This window comes from Strigops habroptila, chromosome 4 (assembly GCF_004027225.2).
Source record: "Strigops habroptila isolate Jane chromosome 4, bStrHab1.2.pri, whole genome shotgun sequence".
NCBI lineage: Eukaryota > Metazoa > Chordata > Aves > Psittaciformes > Psittacidae > Strigops > Strigops habroptila.
Window position 1 is genome coordinate 27,115,905 of NC_046358.1, and position 14,470 is coordinate 27,130,374.

The following is a 14,470-nucleotide window of genomic DNA, read 5'->3' on the forward strand; positions in this document are numbered from 1 at the left end:
AACTGTAGATGTGGAAGAGCAAGAATGTTGATGGTCTGTGTTTCAGGCTTAGCCTGTTGCCTGTAATGTGTCAGTAGGTCTTTTACTGTGAATTTCAGTTCTTTTTTTTTTTTAATAGCAACAATTAGGCATCATATTAACATGGTTATTTTAAAATACTGAATTACAAATCTTGTTGATGTAGTCTGTATACTCTGATATATTTGAGTACTTGGGTTTTGTATTAGCAAATGTTTAAGTAGCAAATAGCCAAGATACTTGAAGATCTTGGCTGAGACTTGGAAAAGGTAACTATTGGTAATTGCAGATTTCTAGGGCACCGGAGCTTTGTGGAAGTGAATGGTGTGTCACTTCTTGGATGCTTCTCTTGATGTCTTTATAAGAACTGTTTGGTTTTTGGTTGGGTGCTGGGGTTTGGGTTGGTTTTTTTTCTGTTGCTGCTTTCTTAGACTATTTGGTGTGTTTGGTGTGTCTAGTTAGACACTCAAAATGGCTTGTTATCTTGGAACTCTCACCTACCTTTAGATAAAATATGCGAATGTTGAGCTCTTAACAGCTTTTAATAGCTCTTACTTTCTTTGTTATAAAAAAGTCGCGTTACTGTTCAATAGAAGAGATTCTAGGAATCTCATTGATTTTCCCTTTTCAGCCCTTTGCTGGATTTTAACAAGGTCCCTGGTCACTCTAGAGTAAAAATGTTTTTCTTTTTTAATGTGGTAAAAAACTCTTGTCAGGTTGGGCTCCAGTGTTGTAGTTAGTAAGCGCTGAAGGTTGGTTGTGTTGTTTGCTGTGGTAACCCCTGGCTGTGCCCATGGTCCGCTGGGATCCTTGGGAAGCTGCAGATGCCTGTGGCCTGCAGCGGGGCAGGGTTGGCCATGTACCGCAACAGGCTTTTGTCTAAGTGGGCGCACCACTACCATTTAGATGCTAATGTGATATAAGCTCGGTGTTTTGTACTAGAACTTGACTGCATCTCAGGAATGTGGCCTGTCTGGTTTTATGTTGGCTTCAGCGTTAAAAGGGCCTACTGTAATTCATGTCTGCCAATCGATTAAAGCTGCAATCTTCTGTTATATGGCTTTGATGTGCCAAAGGAAATTGTTGGGGTTGGTGGAGAATTACATACTTTTTTTGGTTCTCCCAGATCTTACCTACTCATCTGTGTGCTTTGTGTTTGCCACCTATGAGGAGGGAATAAAGTAAATTTGCTATGTGAAGCAATGTGTGACATTAGCTTTACTGACAAGACTTGAACCTTTTCTTTCTGTTCATGTTTGTTATATGGTGGGGTAACTAAATGTTGTATTTATTGTTCATTTAAGGTTTTCATGAAAATACAAAGTGGAGTGTATTTCTATTTTTACTGTAGATGTGACAGTTTTCTGTTCAGCTGTTTTCTGGTACAATGGAATACATATTCTGGCTCATGTTTTAGAGGCAGTGAATAAATTAATAGACATAACAGGAACATGTTATAATAAATTTAAGTTCTAATCGCTGCATCTTAGCAGCAACTTGCTGTATTTTGTGCAGAAAAAAAGGATGTGTGTATGGTACAAACACGAATGTAAAATGCAGTCCTGGGAATAAGATTTTTGTAGGTCTGTTTTGTACAGGAATTCAGCACTCATCAGATTTTTATGTGCTGCGCTCCCTACATATTCTTGTTGTAAAAGAAAACAACAGATGTTTGTTTATTTTGTTTTCTGGAAACATATTCTTTAAGATGTCTTTTTAAAATGTGCTGAATAATAATTTTCTTCAAGATTTCATTACTGTATTAGCTGAAACATGCGTGGAGGGAGCACAGGGGAGATAAACTGTAAATCTAGTTGGACTCAGCTAGCAATTACTTTAGCAGATAAAACAAAATATGCAAATATCTCCTGAGCACTTAAAGCTGATCTTGCAGACACTGCCTGTCTGTACCCAGACAAAAAAGGACATATGATAATTAGATTTTGAAGGACCATGTGCTATTGCTACAGAGCTAAATATTAAAATGCAAGAAAGCAGACTACCACATGGCACAATTGATTTTTATGGCAGTTCACGTTAAAATGCTCTCTTCTTATATTGCCTTTTAGGTTACCTAGGGTGAAACAAAATTACAGGCTTGGAGACTCTGGAAAAGCTCAGCAGCAGCGTTTGAGGTAAAAACGAACATCCTGAAGTAATCTTGGGAGTGTCCTCCTTGTTAACTTTATGGAACTGATTGGAGTAGAAATTTTCATCAAGATTTTTATATTTAAGTTTTCAGTATTGATTTAAAAAAAGAATCGACTTCAGAATCTCTCTTTTTTGGTCTGGGAAAACTCATACTTTAGATGAATATATTGTAGAAATTTTTTATTTTAGATCTTGAACTCTGCAGGTCTGCTTGAATATGGTATTTTTGATATGAGTTGTAGCTTTGTAGAATGGTTAATGTATCTATGAAATTCTTTGTCATGAATGACCATCTTTCCTAATTTTACTTGTTTAGCTAAATGTGGTTTTATGCAAATCACAATCTTAATTGCACAATATTTTTACTTTTATTAAAAAAATATGTGTTAATGTGCTTAGGAAGAAATGGTTGTTGCTTTTTCGTGAGTTTACTGCATTTACGGTTTCAAAGTGAAATACTTTAAAGAAAGTATGGATTAGAAGTTTTTTTTGTTGGGTTTTTTTTTTTTTTTTGACATTTAATTCAACTGAAATGAAAATACATGTGCATGGAGAAAACTGTACAGTTATACAGAACATAGATGGAACGTACTGCTACAGACTTGCTTGCAGGAACCGGTTATTATAGTAACCTGTAAATAGGATTAGGGAAGTATGCTTTCCTTGCACATTTAAACTACCAAAAGTTAGCTTTTAAATCACACTTTTAAATTTTTGTTTCTAATACTAAACAGAAATTATTCATATTCAGGGTGGACTTAAATTGCTCATTTTCTGTCAGCAGGTTATAGTGTAGTCTTGACACACTTCAATGTTTAAAAGCAACTGAATCACTACAATTAACCCTGCTATTATAGTTCCCTTTTGAAACCATTTTTATACTTCATAGGTTTTGTTGTTGTTGTTTTTAAGAGCCGAAGCTTGCAAATTATGTGATAAATCTACAAGCTGATATCATGATGTCAAAGTGCAGTTCGGGAAGCATAAACACAGAGACTGCAGAAATTAAAACGGTAAGATTATGCTTTGCAGTATGGGAGAAGCAGGTTTTTATGTATCACTTCACTGCGTTTTTCTATTTTATTTTTAAAGCTTCTTTAGGACCATACAGTAAAGTAACTTCTGCATATGAGGTTACAGAAATTTACCGTGAATGTCTTGGGAAAGAATAATGAAAGTAGCTAGTTTATTTTATCCATAGGTGGTTAGGTACAGCAGTGGCATAGATAAAAAAATGTTTGTCATGTAACACATGCTTGGATATTTCTTACGAAGCTGAATATTATCAGAAAATATATTCAGTTTCTTAAAAGGGGGTGTGTATGTGTGTAAATATTTATTGTGGATTTTATATTAAAATGGAGTTGTGTTAGTGAAATACAATCAATTTGGGGGGGGGGGGTGAAGTGGGAAGAGAAAAGAGGGATGATACAAAGGGTTAGAGTTAGAATTGAATTTGTATGTTGCTCCAGGTAGGAGATAAAAAGTAAATGTTGAGCAAAGTTAAGTGGCAAGTAAATTGTTAAGGCCTTAGTTTCTATGGTATGCTTCAGTTTGAAGTACAGGTTCAGCAAAAACAGGGAAAGAGGCTAGCCGATTAAAGAGACATAGAATAAAAATTGGTACGTGATTTGATGACATAGGAATGAACATACAGAAATGCATCTAGCTTCTCTGGTCCTCACCTTGCCATAGACTTTATGTAAGGAGGTAGAAGCAGAATCTGTATAGCACCAGTTCTGCACCACTGATTAAGCAACTACATGGTTAGGACTGTTGCATTGGGCCTTACACATATCATTTTGAAAAACGAGAGCTTGTTCCAGAATCTGGCTGCATGACTGAATTTATTAAAGGAGAAACATCCCGTTTTGTAAACTGTTACTCTGAATGCTTCATGTGCAGTGATTGTCACTATAGATATGCTAGAAAACTGAATTTTATTTTCACATTTTATTTCTGTACTGCTAAATGCCGTACAGCCCACGTATGTTATGCTGATATATAGTGGTATAATCCACTACAGATTGTTGCAGTGTACGGCAGCGCAACTTTGTTGGTGTGAACTCTGTCTTCTGGTTCTGTTGATAGAGCTAGGCTAATTGCAACAGAAACTGTTTGTGAGGCTTTTGCCTCAAATCTGGGTTTGGTCTTACTGGTGACTGAACATTAGATGAAGGACTTGAGGGGGGTTGTGCATTTTCTGAGTCTGTTAATTGTCATGTTGTACTCCATTTCTCTTCTGTATACAGACGTTTAGGAGGAGTCTTGACGGGAATTACAGCTGTTAACTGTACTGTATTGATTGTAGAAATGCTTCAGAAGCAGCTCGTTCAAATATAGAGCCTCAGTGTAATCTTCATTTAATAATCTCTTTAATGAAACTTTTCTGAACAACAGAGAGCAACCTTTGCTGCTTTGGTATGCTGTTAGAGACCAGTATTCTGCTTGTGCTGTTAGACTTGTTCTGTATTGGGAAAAATAGAGCAAATAAAATTCTTCTAGTTAAAGATGAACATCCACAATGAATATTGGTGATTGTGTTTAAGAACCAGCTTCCCTGGTTTCCCTTAGGGATGCTTACATTTGAGCTTTGTAAGCATTTATGCATTCTGTTTGCCCTTCTTGCAAGGGAACAGATCTTAAGTGTGATTTTTTTTTTTTTTTTTTTTTTTTTTCTTTTTTAATTAAGAATATTCTAAGACCAAATATAAAAATTGTTGTTAGGCAATGCATGTGGTGAATGTCTTTGAAGGGTAACAGGTGGGTGCCTTGTGCAGCTGCATTGTATGTTAAAGGTAGCATAATATTAAAGAGATTTCTCATTCATCCTATCGAATAATATTGTTTGACAGTATTTACTTACTTCATACATTCTGGACTAATGTTGCCGTCTATAAACTTTGAATTTTGAGTTGGGAACAGATATCTCAATGTGCTTCAGTTTTGAACTGTCGTAGGGATCAGCTGCTAAATAAAGGGGCAGAAGCTCCTTTCCATGAAAATGAAACTTGTTCACTTGTTTCCAAGATGTTCAAGGTTTGGACACTTTTTTTTGTTTTGCCCCCTCTCCCTCCCTGCCTCTCTCTCCCCTCCTCCCCCCCCCCCCCAATAAAAACTATGTGGGTTTGTTTTATTTTGTTTTTTTCAGTAAGTTCTCTGAGAGAACTGAAGTTACAGGAGTAATGTTCACAAAATATGCTTGCGCAGTGCTTTTAGACTATCACAGGAAAAGTCAAATCGTTTTAAAAATTACACTTTTAAAAGCAGATTTAGAAACCAGATAGTGTGGGAAGCCTTGTATGTTTACCATGACTTGGGCAAAACCAATTCTTGCCACTGACTGCTTATAGTGTAAGTAGAAGTCTCTTTGCTACGGACTCTGCAGTAACTCATATGGAACATTCTCCGTGAATATTTTCATTTTGTAAATTAACATTTACATTCATTTTTTACTCTGTATTTTATATTTGTAACATTTCAGTTTTCTTTCTGTTTGGTCCTCCATTACCCAAGTAAGAATTTTCTGTGTTATATCTTTCAGCAACTTAATGTTTTATGTAGCACTTGGACATAAAACTTACTTATAAAGAATGTAGTATTCAGACTCTTCAAGTGTTCATGTAAGAGAATATTTAAGCAGCAAGTTGGGTTTTTTTTTTTTTTCCATAGATCATGGTTTATTTACTTTAGAGTAAGTGGATTTTATTTATTTTTTTTTAACCCCTTGAGGCTGACATTTTTTTTGCTGATGTTGAGAGTGCCTTTAGAGCATTTCTAATTTTTGTATTGCAAGGATTATATTGGGTACAAATCTACAAATCAGTGCTGGTGATGAAAGCAAATGAAATAAATTGCACATGGCAGTAATAAATTTTTGTTCATAATAGGAGATAGTTGTAGCTTTGCATTAACTTGATAATGAGTATAATGCATGCACATGATGGTAAAAACTTGAAAGATGCATCCCCAGGGCTCTGGTCTCTTCTCTGTTTACTTCAGTGTCATTCCATGTTTTAAACAGTCCTAGGAGCAGGCCTGGATCCAGCATGTCTTATTTCAGGTGAGTGCCTTGCTTGGTTTGGTTTGTATTCCATGGTGCAGTAAACCTTGAATTTTTTTTGTGCACGGAAGGACTGCTTCAACTTGGATATAGTCCTGTGACTGAAAAACCTACAGCACAATTCCAGAGTTAGTGTAGACTGGAAGAAATGGCCATTAAATGTTGTTGACTGTTCATTCCCAACCTTGTGCCCTTCTGAAATGAAGTTCTTTAATTAGTAGAACAAGGAGTTAGTTTTGGCTTTCCGGTTCACTGTTCACATAAATATGTATTGAGGTAAGGACATCAAGTTGTGGATTTTGTTCTTAAAACTATGATGATTAATGGTCATAAAACTGGACCTTTCAGTGTCATTTTAGTAGAACAGGTAAGCTTGGGCACTATGCTGCTTTATCCAGCTTCTGTAACCGAGTCTAAAACTACAGGAAGCAGGACTTGTTTGCGGTGTTTCTCCCTCCAAATTTGGATTCAGCAAGTTCTTACAGTTGCTTGTTCTACCAGTTTTCAAAATTGTGCAGTGGATAATAGGGAGCATCTTAGCAGGTGTGTTTATTACTTTGGCTGAGCAGGACTACTTTGGTTTTTCTCTGCTTCACTGTTAGCTGGTTTCAGCTGGCTAGGTTCCGTTGGCTTCTGTCCACAAATTCTGAACACATGTACTTGCATCTCAAATGTTTTCAATTTAAAACCTGTTCTTAAGTAGATGTATGTTTCCCCTTTTTATTTCTAGATGGTCCTGTACTGCTTTTCTTTTATTGAAGAATATTTTTCCTTGCTATTGAAATAGCAACTTAGAATGATACAATTACTTCATTATTCTGGCTTACTCCTGTAATAATGTTGACATTGATCTTGTCAGATCTTATATACTTCCAATACAAATCATACAAATGAAGGCCAGGACTAGGAAACTTTAGCACAGCAGGAAGTAATGTTGATGGTTTAGTCAGGAGAACTTTCTCTTTTTACCTGAGTTGGCATACATTGGGGAGGATTTAAGCTATTTCAAGTGTGTTCTGCCTTAACTGTTTTATTTTGGTAAGTAATCATGCAGTTTATCATAGCTACATCTTCCTTTCCCACGCTCCCCCCCCCCCCCCCCCCTTTTTTTTGTCAGTTTCCAGGGTAATAATGGTATGGTTAACAGTGGCAGGCAATGCTGTTTTGCTTGTGCTTAATTTTCAAGGTACAAGTGTGCATGTACTTCTCCCTTTGCACTTCAGAGGTTTTTTTGACAATGCTTTTTGAGTGTACTTTAGGGCAGGTCTTTCCTGAGAAGATACACAGATACCAAATTTGCAGTATGTGTTGTTTCACAGCTTCTCCAGATCAAGCTGGAACTGTACATAAGTATAAATCCTCTTGCTTCTTGCAGTGGGGTAGCTAACTTAGTATCACTATTGTGAACTGCGTAGCAAAGGAGATGAGATTAGTTGTGAATATTAGATTGTCTGCTTGGTTTTTATTAGCAGTTTTCTAAAATAAGGTTGGCTTTCTTTCCTTGATTCCCTCCTGGTGATGTGATATAGCTATTTTATATGTTTCCAAGGTTGTATTTATGATTTGGAAAAGAAACACAGAATAGGTGGAATAGTAAACAAGGAGGAGGCACTGCTGACCTGAAGTGGTTTATAAAACTAAAGTAGCTGGGTTTAGATAAAAGAAGGCTTGAGGAATTGGCTTTAACTTTTACTATGCAAAAGGATTGGTTTTTGTTTTGGTTTTGTTTTGTTTTTTCCTGGTCCCTTCTAGTGTTAAGCAATTACGATGACACTGATGAGGTCTCATTTTAAACAAAGTAAGCACTAATCGTGTTTCCACATGAGTTGCTGTATGTAAGTAGAGAAGCAGACCTGAGACTATTTCAGTGAAATACTGTAGTCATGATTAACACTTTGTGTTCTTCAAAGGATTTTATTGTTTGTGTTACCAACTAGTGTGATACTAATTGGGATATAAAAAGAGAAGCTAGATACATCAAAGGGGAGCTTCATCTCTAACCTTGGGGGTGAGAGTTGGGGATGACACCTTTCCCTATGTTTTCTCCTTTCTCCCCTCCTCTCATACACATAAGCTGTCACTTCGTAGAAAAGCTTCTCTTACGTTAGCAGTGTCCAGAGTTTCCAGATGTTTTCTACCAGGGGCAGGGGAAGATTGTGTATCATGCTACTGTCCTTGCCACATGACTGATTTAATCTGGTTAGTCACATACTGATTAACATCAGTATATTTGATGTGCAAATGCTCAGTAGATCAGAATGTCAAGGGTGATCACCTTTGCTGTGTGCAACTGTATCGCGCATATGCATCTTTCCTCCTGCTTGTGTCCCAAAAGCCAGAGCTGTGGAATTGCGGTGGAGGAACAGCCATGAAGGCACTAGTTCCACAGAGGTAGCGAACCAGAACGTCCTAAAGTTGTGCCAGATTTGAACTCTATGAAGTTACTAGTCGAATTGTTAGAACAGAACCTGCATGTGTTCGTAGGCATTGTTTGAAATGTAGAAGAACAATTTAAAAATCTACTGGAGTCTTTTTGTATTACAACTGAACTAAATAACTGTGTTACTGATTTTATGTGTGTAGACTATGCTGTTTTCTATTTGCAGCTAAATAAGACAACATATTGATGCATTTTATCTGTTTAGATAATCTGGAAGACTTGGTAGCTTAGGTTGCAGGACTGAAAAAGTAAATGAGAAGATTTGCATGAGTTTGGAGATTCGTTCAAAAGCCACTGAAAAAATCAGATAAAATGTCCTGTGAAAATGTACATTCATTCCTTTTCTTGTTTGGGGGTGGATTTTGTTGGGTGTTTGTTTGTTTGTTTGTTTGTTATATTTAAATGTGCTTTTGGTAAAGAAATATTATTTTTGTTAGAGGGGGAAGTAGATTTATTGCTGAGCCAAAGACCAAGAAGTTACATTTACTCTCTTTCAGTAAGTAGTGTTTACGGGTGAATGTTTTGTCTTCAAAAGAGAAATAATTATTTATAATGGAATTCTTTTTTTATGGAACAGAACAATATTGCTTCAACCTAACTACACTGTCCTTCAGGACTTCCCCTTTGGAAAAAACGGAGACAAGTCTTTTTATCTGACTACTTTCTATGAAGTGACATTACTTCTACATGAGTCTGCAAGAGGAGTGATCATATAATTCAATGTGTTACCTTCTCTTTATTTTACAAGATACATCTGACATGGAAAACCAGAGAGAATCAGTTTGATCTCTTTTGTCAGTGATTCCCGTAGTTATTTAATATTAGTTAAGTTAGAGTATAAATCAGTGTTTAGACATGGCCCAATTATAATACTTAAAAATGCGAATATACAATAAAGAACTAAACTGTTGTACTAGTTGAAGACTGTGGTAAATAAAATTTCATCTCCGTAATAAAATAAATTAATACCTTTAATTGTATGGCTTTACTTGTAATCTTTCAAAATGGTTATTTCTCATAACCATTACGTGGTTAATATTTTCTATTAGGTAACATATACTTTTCTCAGTTTTTTTCTTTCTTACTGCATGTTTGCAAAATTTAACCAACTTTTCTGTTCTGTGGAAAAGCAAGGACATTTCTATGCAGTAGAATGATAATCAGCTTTTCCTCACTTATGTCTAATGAATGATCAAATTTGAAAGCGTTATCAATTTTATGCATTTCTTGTTTTGAGATTGATGCTAGAATGAACATAGAGCATCTAGGAATTTTCAGGAAAACTAGCTTTTGAAAATACTGTTTTGTTGAATAGGGTATGTATCAGATTTGAAGGGAGGGAAGTATTCAAGATTTCTTAGATTTGATGCAGTATGTCTGTATTCTACTTCAGCAATATTTTTTATATTGTCAGGCCTTAATCAGTTTCTGTGGGCAAGGTAGACTGTATTTTTTTCCCAAACCTTGATAATTCCTGACAGACAGCAAATGTTTAAAAAAAAAAGCCCAGTGATGAGCACTTCACTGCCTTAGTAGGAAAGTGTTTTCCATAATTGTCATCAAGTTGTGAATAGTTTGTTTGTTTGTCAATTAGAATATCTTTCTGGAAATTGGTGGTTAACCTGATAAGGTTCCCTTTCTCCATTAGTCCTTACCAGAGTCATCAGCAATTACTTGTAATACTTCTGTCAGTCCTTAAACAGATAAGCTTATCAGAATCTCTTGATTTGAAAATACTGAGGTTCTTGTGTAGCTCCTTTTCCCACAGATTAGAATAAAGTTCCTGTTTGTGTGTATGTAAAGCTTGAAATGGTCATAGGGACATTTTGACTGGAAAGAAAAATGGAAAATGTGATGCTTATTTATGCCTGTACGCTAGAAAATTAATATTTTTCTTTCCTGAAGTAAAGGTAAAACAGCTTTGTTATTTAAAAAACCTGTTCTTAAAGACATTTTAAATGGGATTCTGTCAGAACGTAAATGGAACTTTATATTGAAGTATATGTGTATAAATTCAAATGCATAGAGTGAACTTTGCCCTCTAAAGTACAGGTTCTTTTTAATTTCTTTGGTACCTTGATACACATGTCTTTAAGTGGAAAAGTGTCTGTAAATTTCAAATTAACATTTTCTGCTGAAAATAGTATGATATTAGCACATACTGGAACTAAAAGCAAGTAGTGTCCTTTTCTTACACTAAGTTTTCTCTTCTTGCTTTATATTGTGACTATATTTAATACTGTTCCTTTTTCTTCTCATAGTAGGCTGTGCTGGAACAAAAATGCAATGAAAGAAACACTGGATGAATGAATGAAAAGCCCTGCTTTGCAATCCCTCAGCATGGCGGGACTGCAGCTCATGACCCCTGCTTCCTCCCCAATGGGTCCATTTTTTGGACTACCATGGCAACAAGAAGCAATTCATGATAACATTTACACGCCAAGAAAATATCAGGTACAAAGGATAATACTAATACAGTAACATCAGAAAAAAAGTATAATGAAATCCATTAACTTAATGGGAGAAGAACTAGAGCAGCTGGAGAATGTCCAGTGTTGCACACAGTCTAGGCGTGTGTCTCTCGCAGCCGCACCTTTTGGGAGTTAATTGTCTCTCTTTTCCTTTTGTGTGGGTGTGTTCTATGTTTGCAATATCCCCCATTCCTCCTTCTTAGTTTGCTCTAATGAACAGAACATCTATTAAGCTGAATATTCTCTTCCTGCTCTCTGCCATGCTTTTAGGGACAAATACGGTAAATATTACACTGTGCCTCTCAATTGTATGCACACAGTCATGTCTTCTTCCACCTCTGACCTTTTGTCTTCTACAAAGTAAATCTTTATTTTTTTTTTTTAATTTTTTTTTTTTTTTTTTTAATTTTTGTACATACTGGTCAAAGCAGATCAGTCATGTCAGAAACCCCCTCAGAGCACTCTGATTTTCATTTTATAAGGAAAGCTATTTCTGAGCTCTAGAATTTCAGTTCTCTTTGCACTGCAGAGGTGCCTGAAAGCTAGCATTTGGTTAGTATTACTGAAAAAACTTGGATCGCCTAGAGCTAATATACTTGCTTATTTGGGTGAATTGATGTATGCAGTTAGATGTAAAAGCTCTAGCTTCTTTCTTCACATAATGTATCTAGCAACAGAATCGTCTATTAAGAAGATAATAGCTACTTAAAATAGCAGCAAATTCTGATACTAAAGGAATTTAGATTTAGAAACTAGACTATATATAATGTCTTTTTGAAAGACTGTGACAATACTTTCTTATGAAAAGAGATATTTGAATTCTGTGGCAATGATAGAATGTCTAGAAATACTATTGACTTGTCTGTAGTTTATTTACTGCTTGTGTTATTTTGTCAGCTTTTTCTCTGCTGGAAATAAGGACATTGTTATTTTTTAAACCTAGGTTGAACTGCTTGAAGCAGCTTTGGATCATAACACAATAGTCTGCTTAAACACTGGCTCAGGGAAGACTTTTATTGCAGTACTACTCACTAAAGAGCTGTCCTATCAGATCAGGGGAGATTTCAACAGAAATGGGAAAAGAACTGTGTTCTTGGTCAACTCAGGTAAGAGGAAAAAGCATACTGAATTCCTAAACATGCTGCGAATATTTTCATTCCTTAATGGTTGTGTAAAAGCAAAGTTGGGAGAAACTTCATGCAAAAGTCTTCGACAGCAAGGATGTGAAATCTTTCATCTTTTGCTTCTCATCCATGTAACATAACCTGTTTATGACGTCTTTTGTTTCCTGGTGTAAAACTAAGACATTGAATCTGAAGTGTAATTTAGTTACCAATCTGTTCTCTTGCTGTGATTTTACCTGGAGGTAGTTTTCATGAACACCTGACTTAACATTAGCCTAAGCTAAAGATTGTTATTACACATGGTGCTAGGTAACATGACACTTATCTCGAAAATTAATGTATGAAAATACCTTTATGTGATGCAGAATTTATTTATTAATTTATTTTATATATATATATATATATTTATTTATTTTTTTTTTTTTTTAGCAAATCAAGTTGCTCAGCAAGTGTCAGCTGTCAGGACACATTCGGATCTTAAAGTAGGAGAGTATTCAAGTTTAGAGATAACTGAATCATGGACGAAAGAGAAGTGGAGTCAGGAATTCTCTAAGCATCAGGTAATTTATTAAGTATAAACTACACAAGCAGAACCTACAGTAAGTTAGGCTTGATCAGAAGTTATTTCTTCCAATTATATGTTAACTTTTTTCAAATTCAGCATATTCATATTATTTGTATGTGAATTTTGAGGCAAAGCATGTATAGGCATTCTCAGCCCTTTCCATTATAATCTTTCCTCCCTGCTTCCCCCCCACCCCTCCTGCTGACCCAAGTATCCTGCAGTAATGCAAGTATTTGTAATTTCTGGGGTTTTCTCTCCAGTGTTTAGTAGTGATTGATGAAATGTCTGAGGAACTCTGAAAAGTGAAAGTGTTGTTATACTTAGTGGAGTTCCAAGTTAGCATAAAAATAGTGCATAATTTTATAAAGAAACTTTTTATCTGTTGTAATGTATGAGAAATGAGTTTTCCTTTGAAAAATATTTTGATAGTATTCTGCTTTTGTTACCACTGCAGGTGGTTATGAGTTTATGAAGAACTGTCTTTCTTGCCAAGGGCATGATGGCGCATATGGGACACTAACTTGTTACAGATTTTATGACATTTGTTCTGTGTGGTCTTGCTGGTGTTAATATTATCTGTTTGTTGTATTTGGTGTTTTGTTTTTGTGTTTGTGTTTTGGTTTTTTTTTTCCCTAGGGATGCGACTGGTGATATATATATATGTGTGTGTGTGTGTCCGTGTCCCAAATATGTCAACCCATACATATATATATACACACACACATATATATACATATGTATATGTATATACACACACAAAACCATCAGACAAAATACTTTCTCAAGTAAAGAATGTTTTATTCTTGCTTGTCCTTACCTTTTGTATATAGATGAATCGGAGGGATTTTTGCTATTACTGTCTAGCAAGACCCACAGAAGACTTTCCTACTTCACTTTGACCTAATACAGCTTAAACTTTTCTTATACTGACACTTGTTTTTTCCCTTTCATCTAGGTTCTGGTTATGACCTGTCATGTTGCTTTGACTGTTTTGAGAAATGAGTTTTTATCCCTGTCAAATATTAATCTTCTGGTGTTTGATGAGTGCCATCTTGCAATCCAGGATCACCCATACCGTGAAATTATGAAGGTAGGTTTCCATTGCATGAATGTTTTTATCCTTGATTGAGGAGTTGGGGAGGGGGCTGAAGAAGTGGGAGCCATTTAAGGCTCCTTTTCTACCAAGGAAAGATACCAGTTGAAAAATATTTTAGATGTTCTGGACTGAAATTACTGTCATGAGTTAAGACTTCAGTTGTGTTATGAGATGGAAAAATAGTGTATTTACTGTATTTTACAGTGGGGATTGAAGAAAAATCTGGCACTAACGGAGAAGATAAGCTCTATATATAGAATTGGGAATTTTACAAATTCACTGATAAAATATTTGAGGTTGGAAATGGGATGTACTAGTCAGTTTTAATTATTTTTAAAATACTGATTTCTGGAGATGTTTGTAGGGCTCCTTCTGGGATATTCTTGGCTTTATGTGGTATTTGGCTTATACAGTACAAGAAACCTGCATAATAGATGTCATTCCAAATCTCTCTTCAAGTTTATCAAGAGCATGTGTCTTTAATTTTTTTAGATGATACTTTACCTTTTAGACGGTGTGGAAGTATTGTATGTGTTTTGTAG

General features: G+C 35.5%; 1 protein-coding gene across 7 annotated transcripts in view; it reads left to right on the forward strand.

Annotated features, from left to right (window-relative positions):
- The window catches only part of DICER1 (dicer 1, ribonuclease III), a 72,911-nt gene that overhangs the window by 16,417 nt on the left and 42,024 nt on the right, over positions 1-14,470 (forward strand). For 2 of the 7 annotated variants that reach the window (XM_030481500.2, XM_030481497.2), the window contains exons 2-7: positions 2,088-2,153; positions 3,082-3,182; positions 10,934-11,126; positions 12,087-12,249; positions 12,697-12,827; positions 13,788-13,922. In XM_030481500.2, the coding sequence (XP_030337360.1) occupies positions 10,983-11,126; positions 12,087-12,249; positions 12,697-12,827; positions 13,788-13,922 (573 nt within the window). In that variant the 5' untranslated portion in view covers positions 2,088-2,153; positions 3,082-3,182; positions 10,934-10,982. Of the gene's footprint in view, positions 1-161; positions 2,154-3,081; positions 3,183-7,408; positions 9,300-10,933; positions 11,127-12,086; positions 12,250-12,696; positions 12,828-13,787; positions 13,923-14,470 lie in introns of those variants that run through there. The other 5 variants (XM_030481499.2, XM_030481496.1, XR_003990819.1 and 2 more) reach the window with 5 other exon arrangements.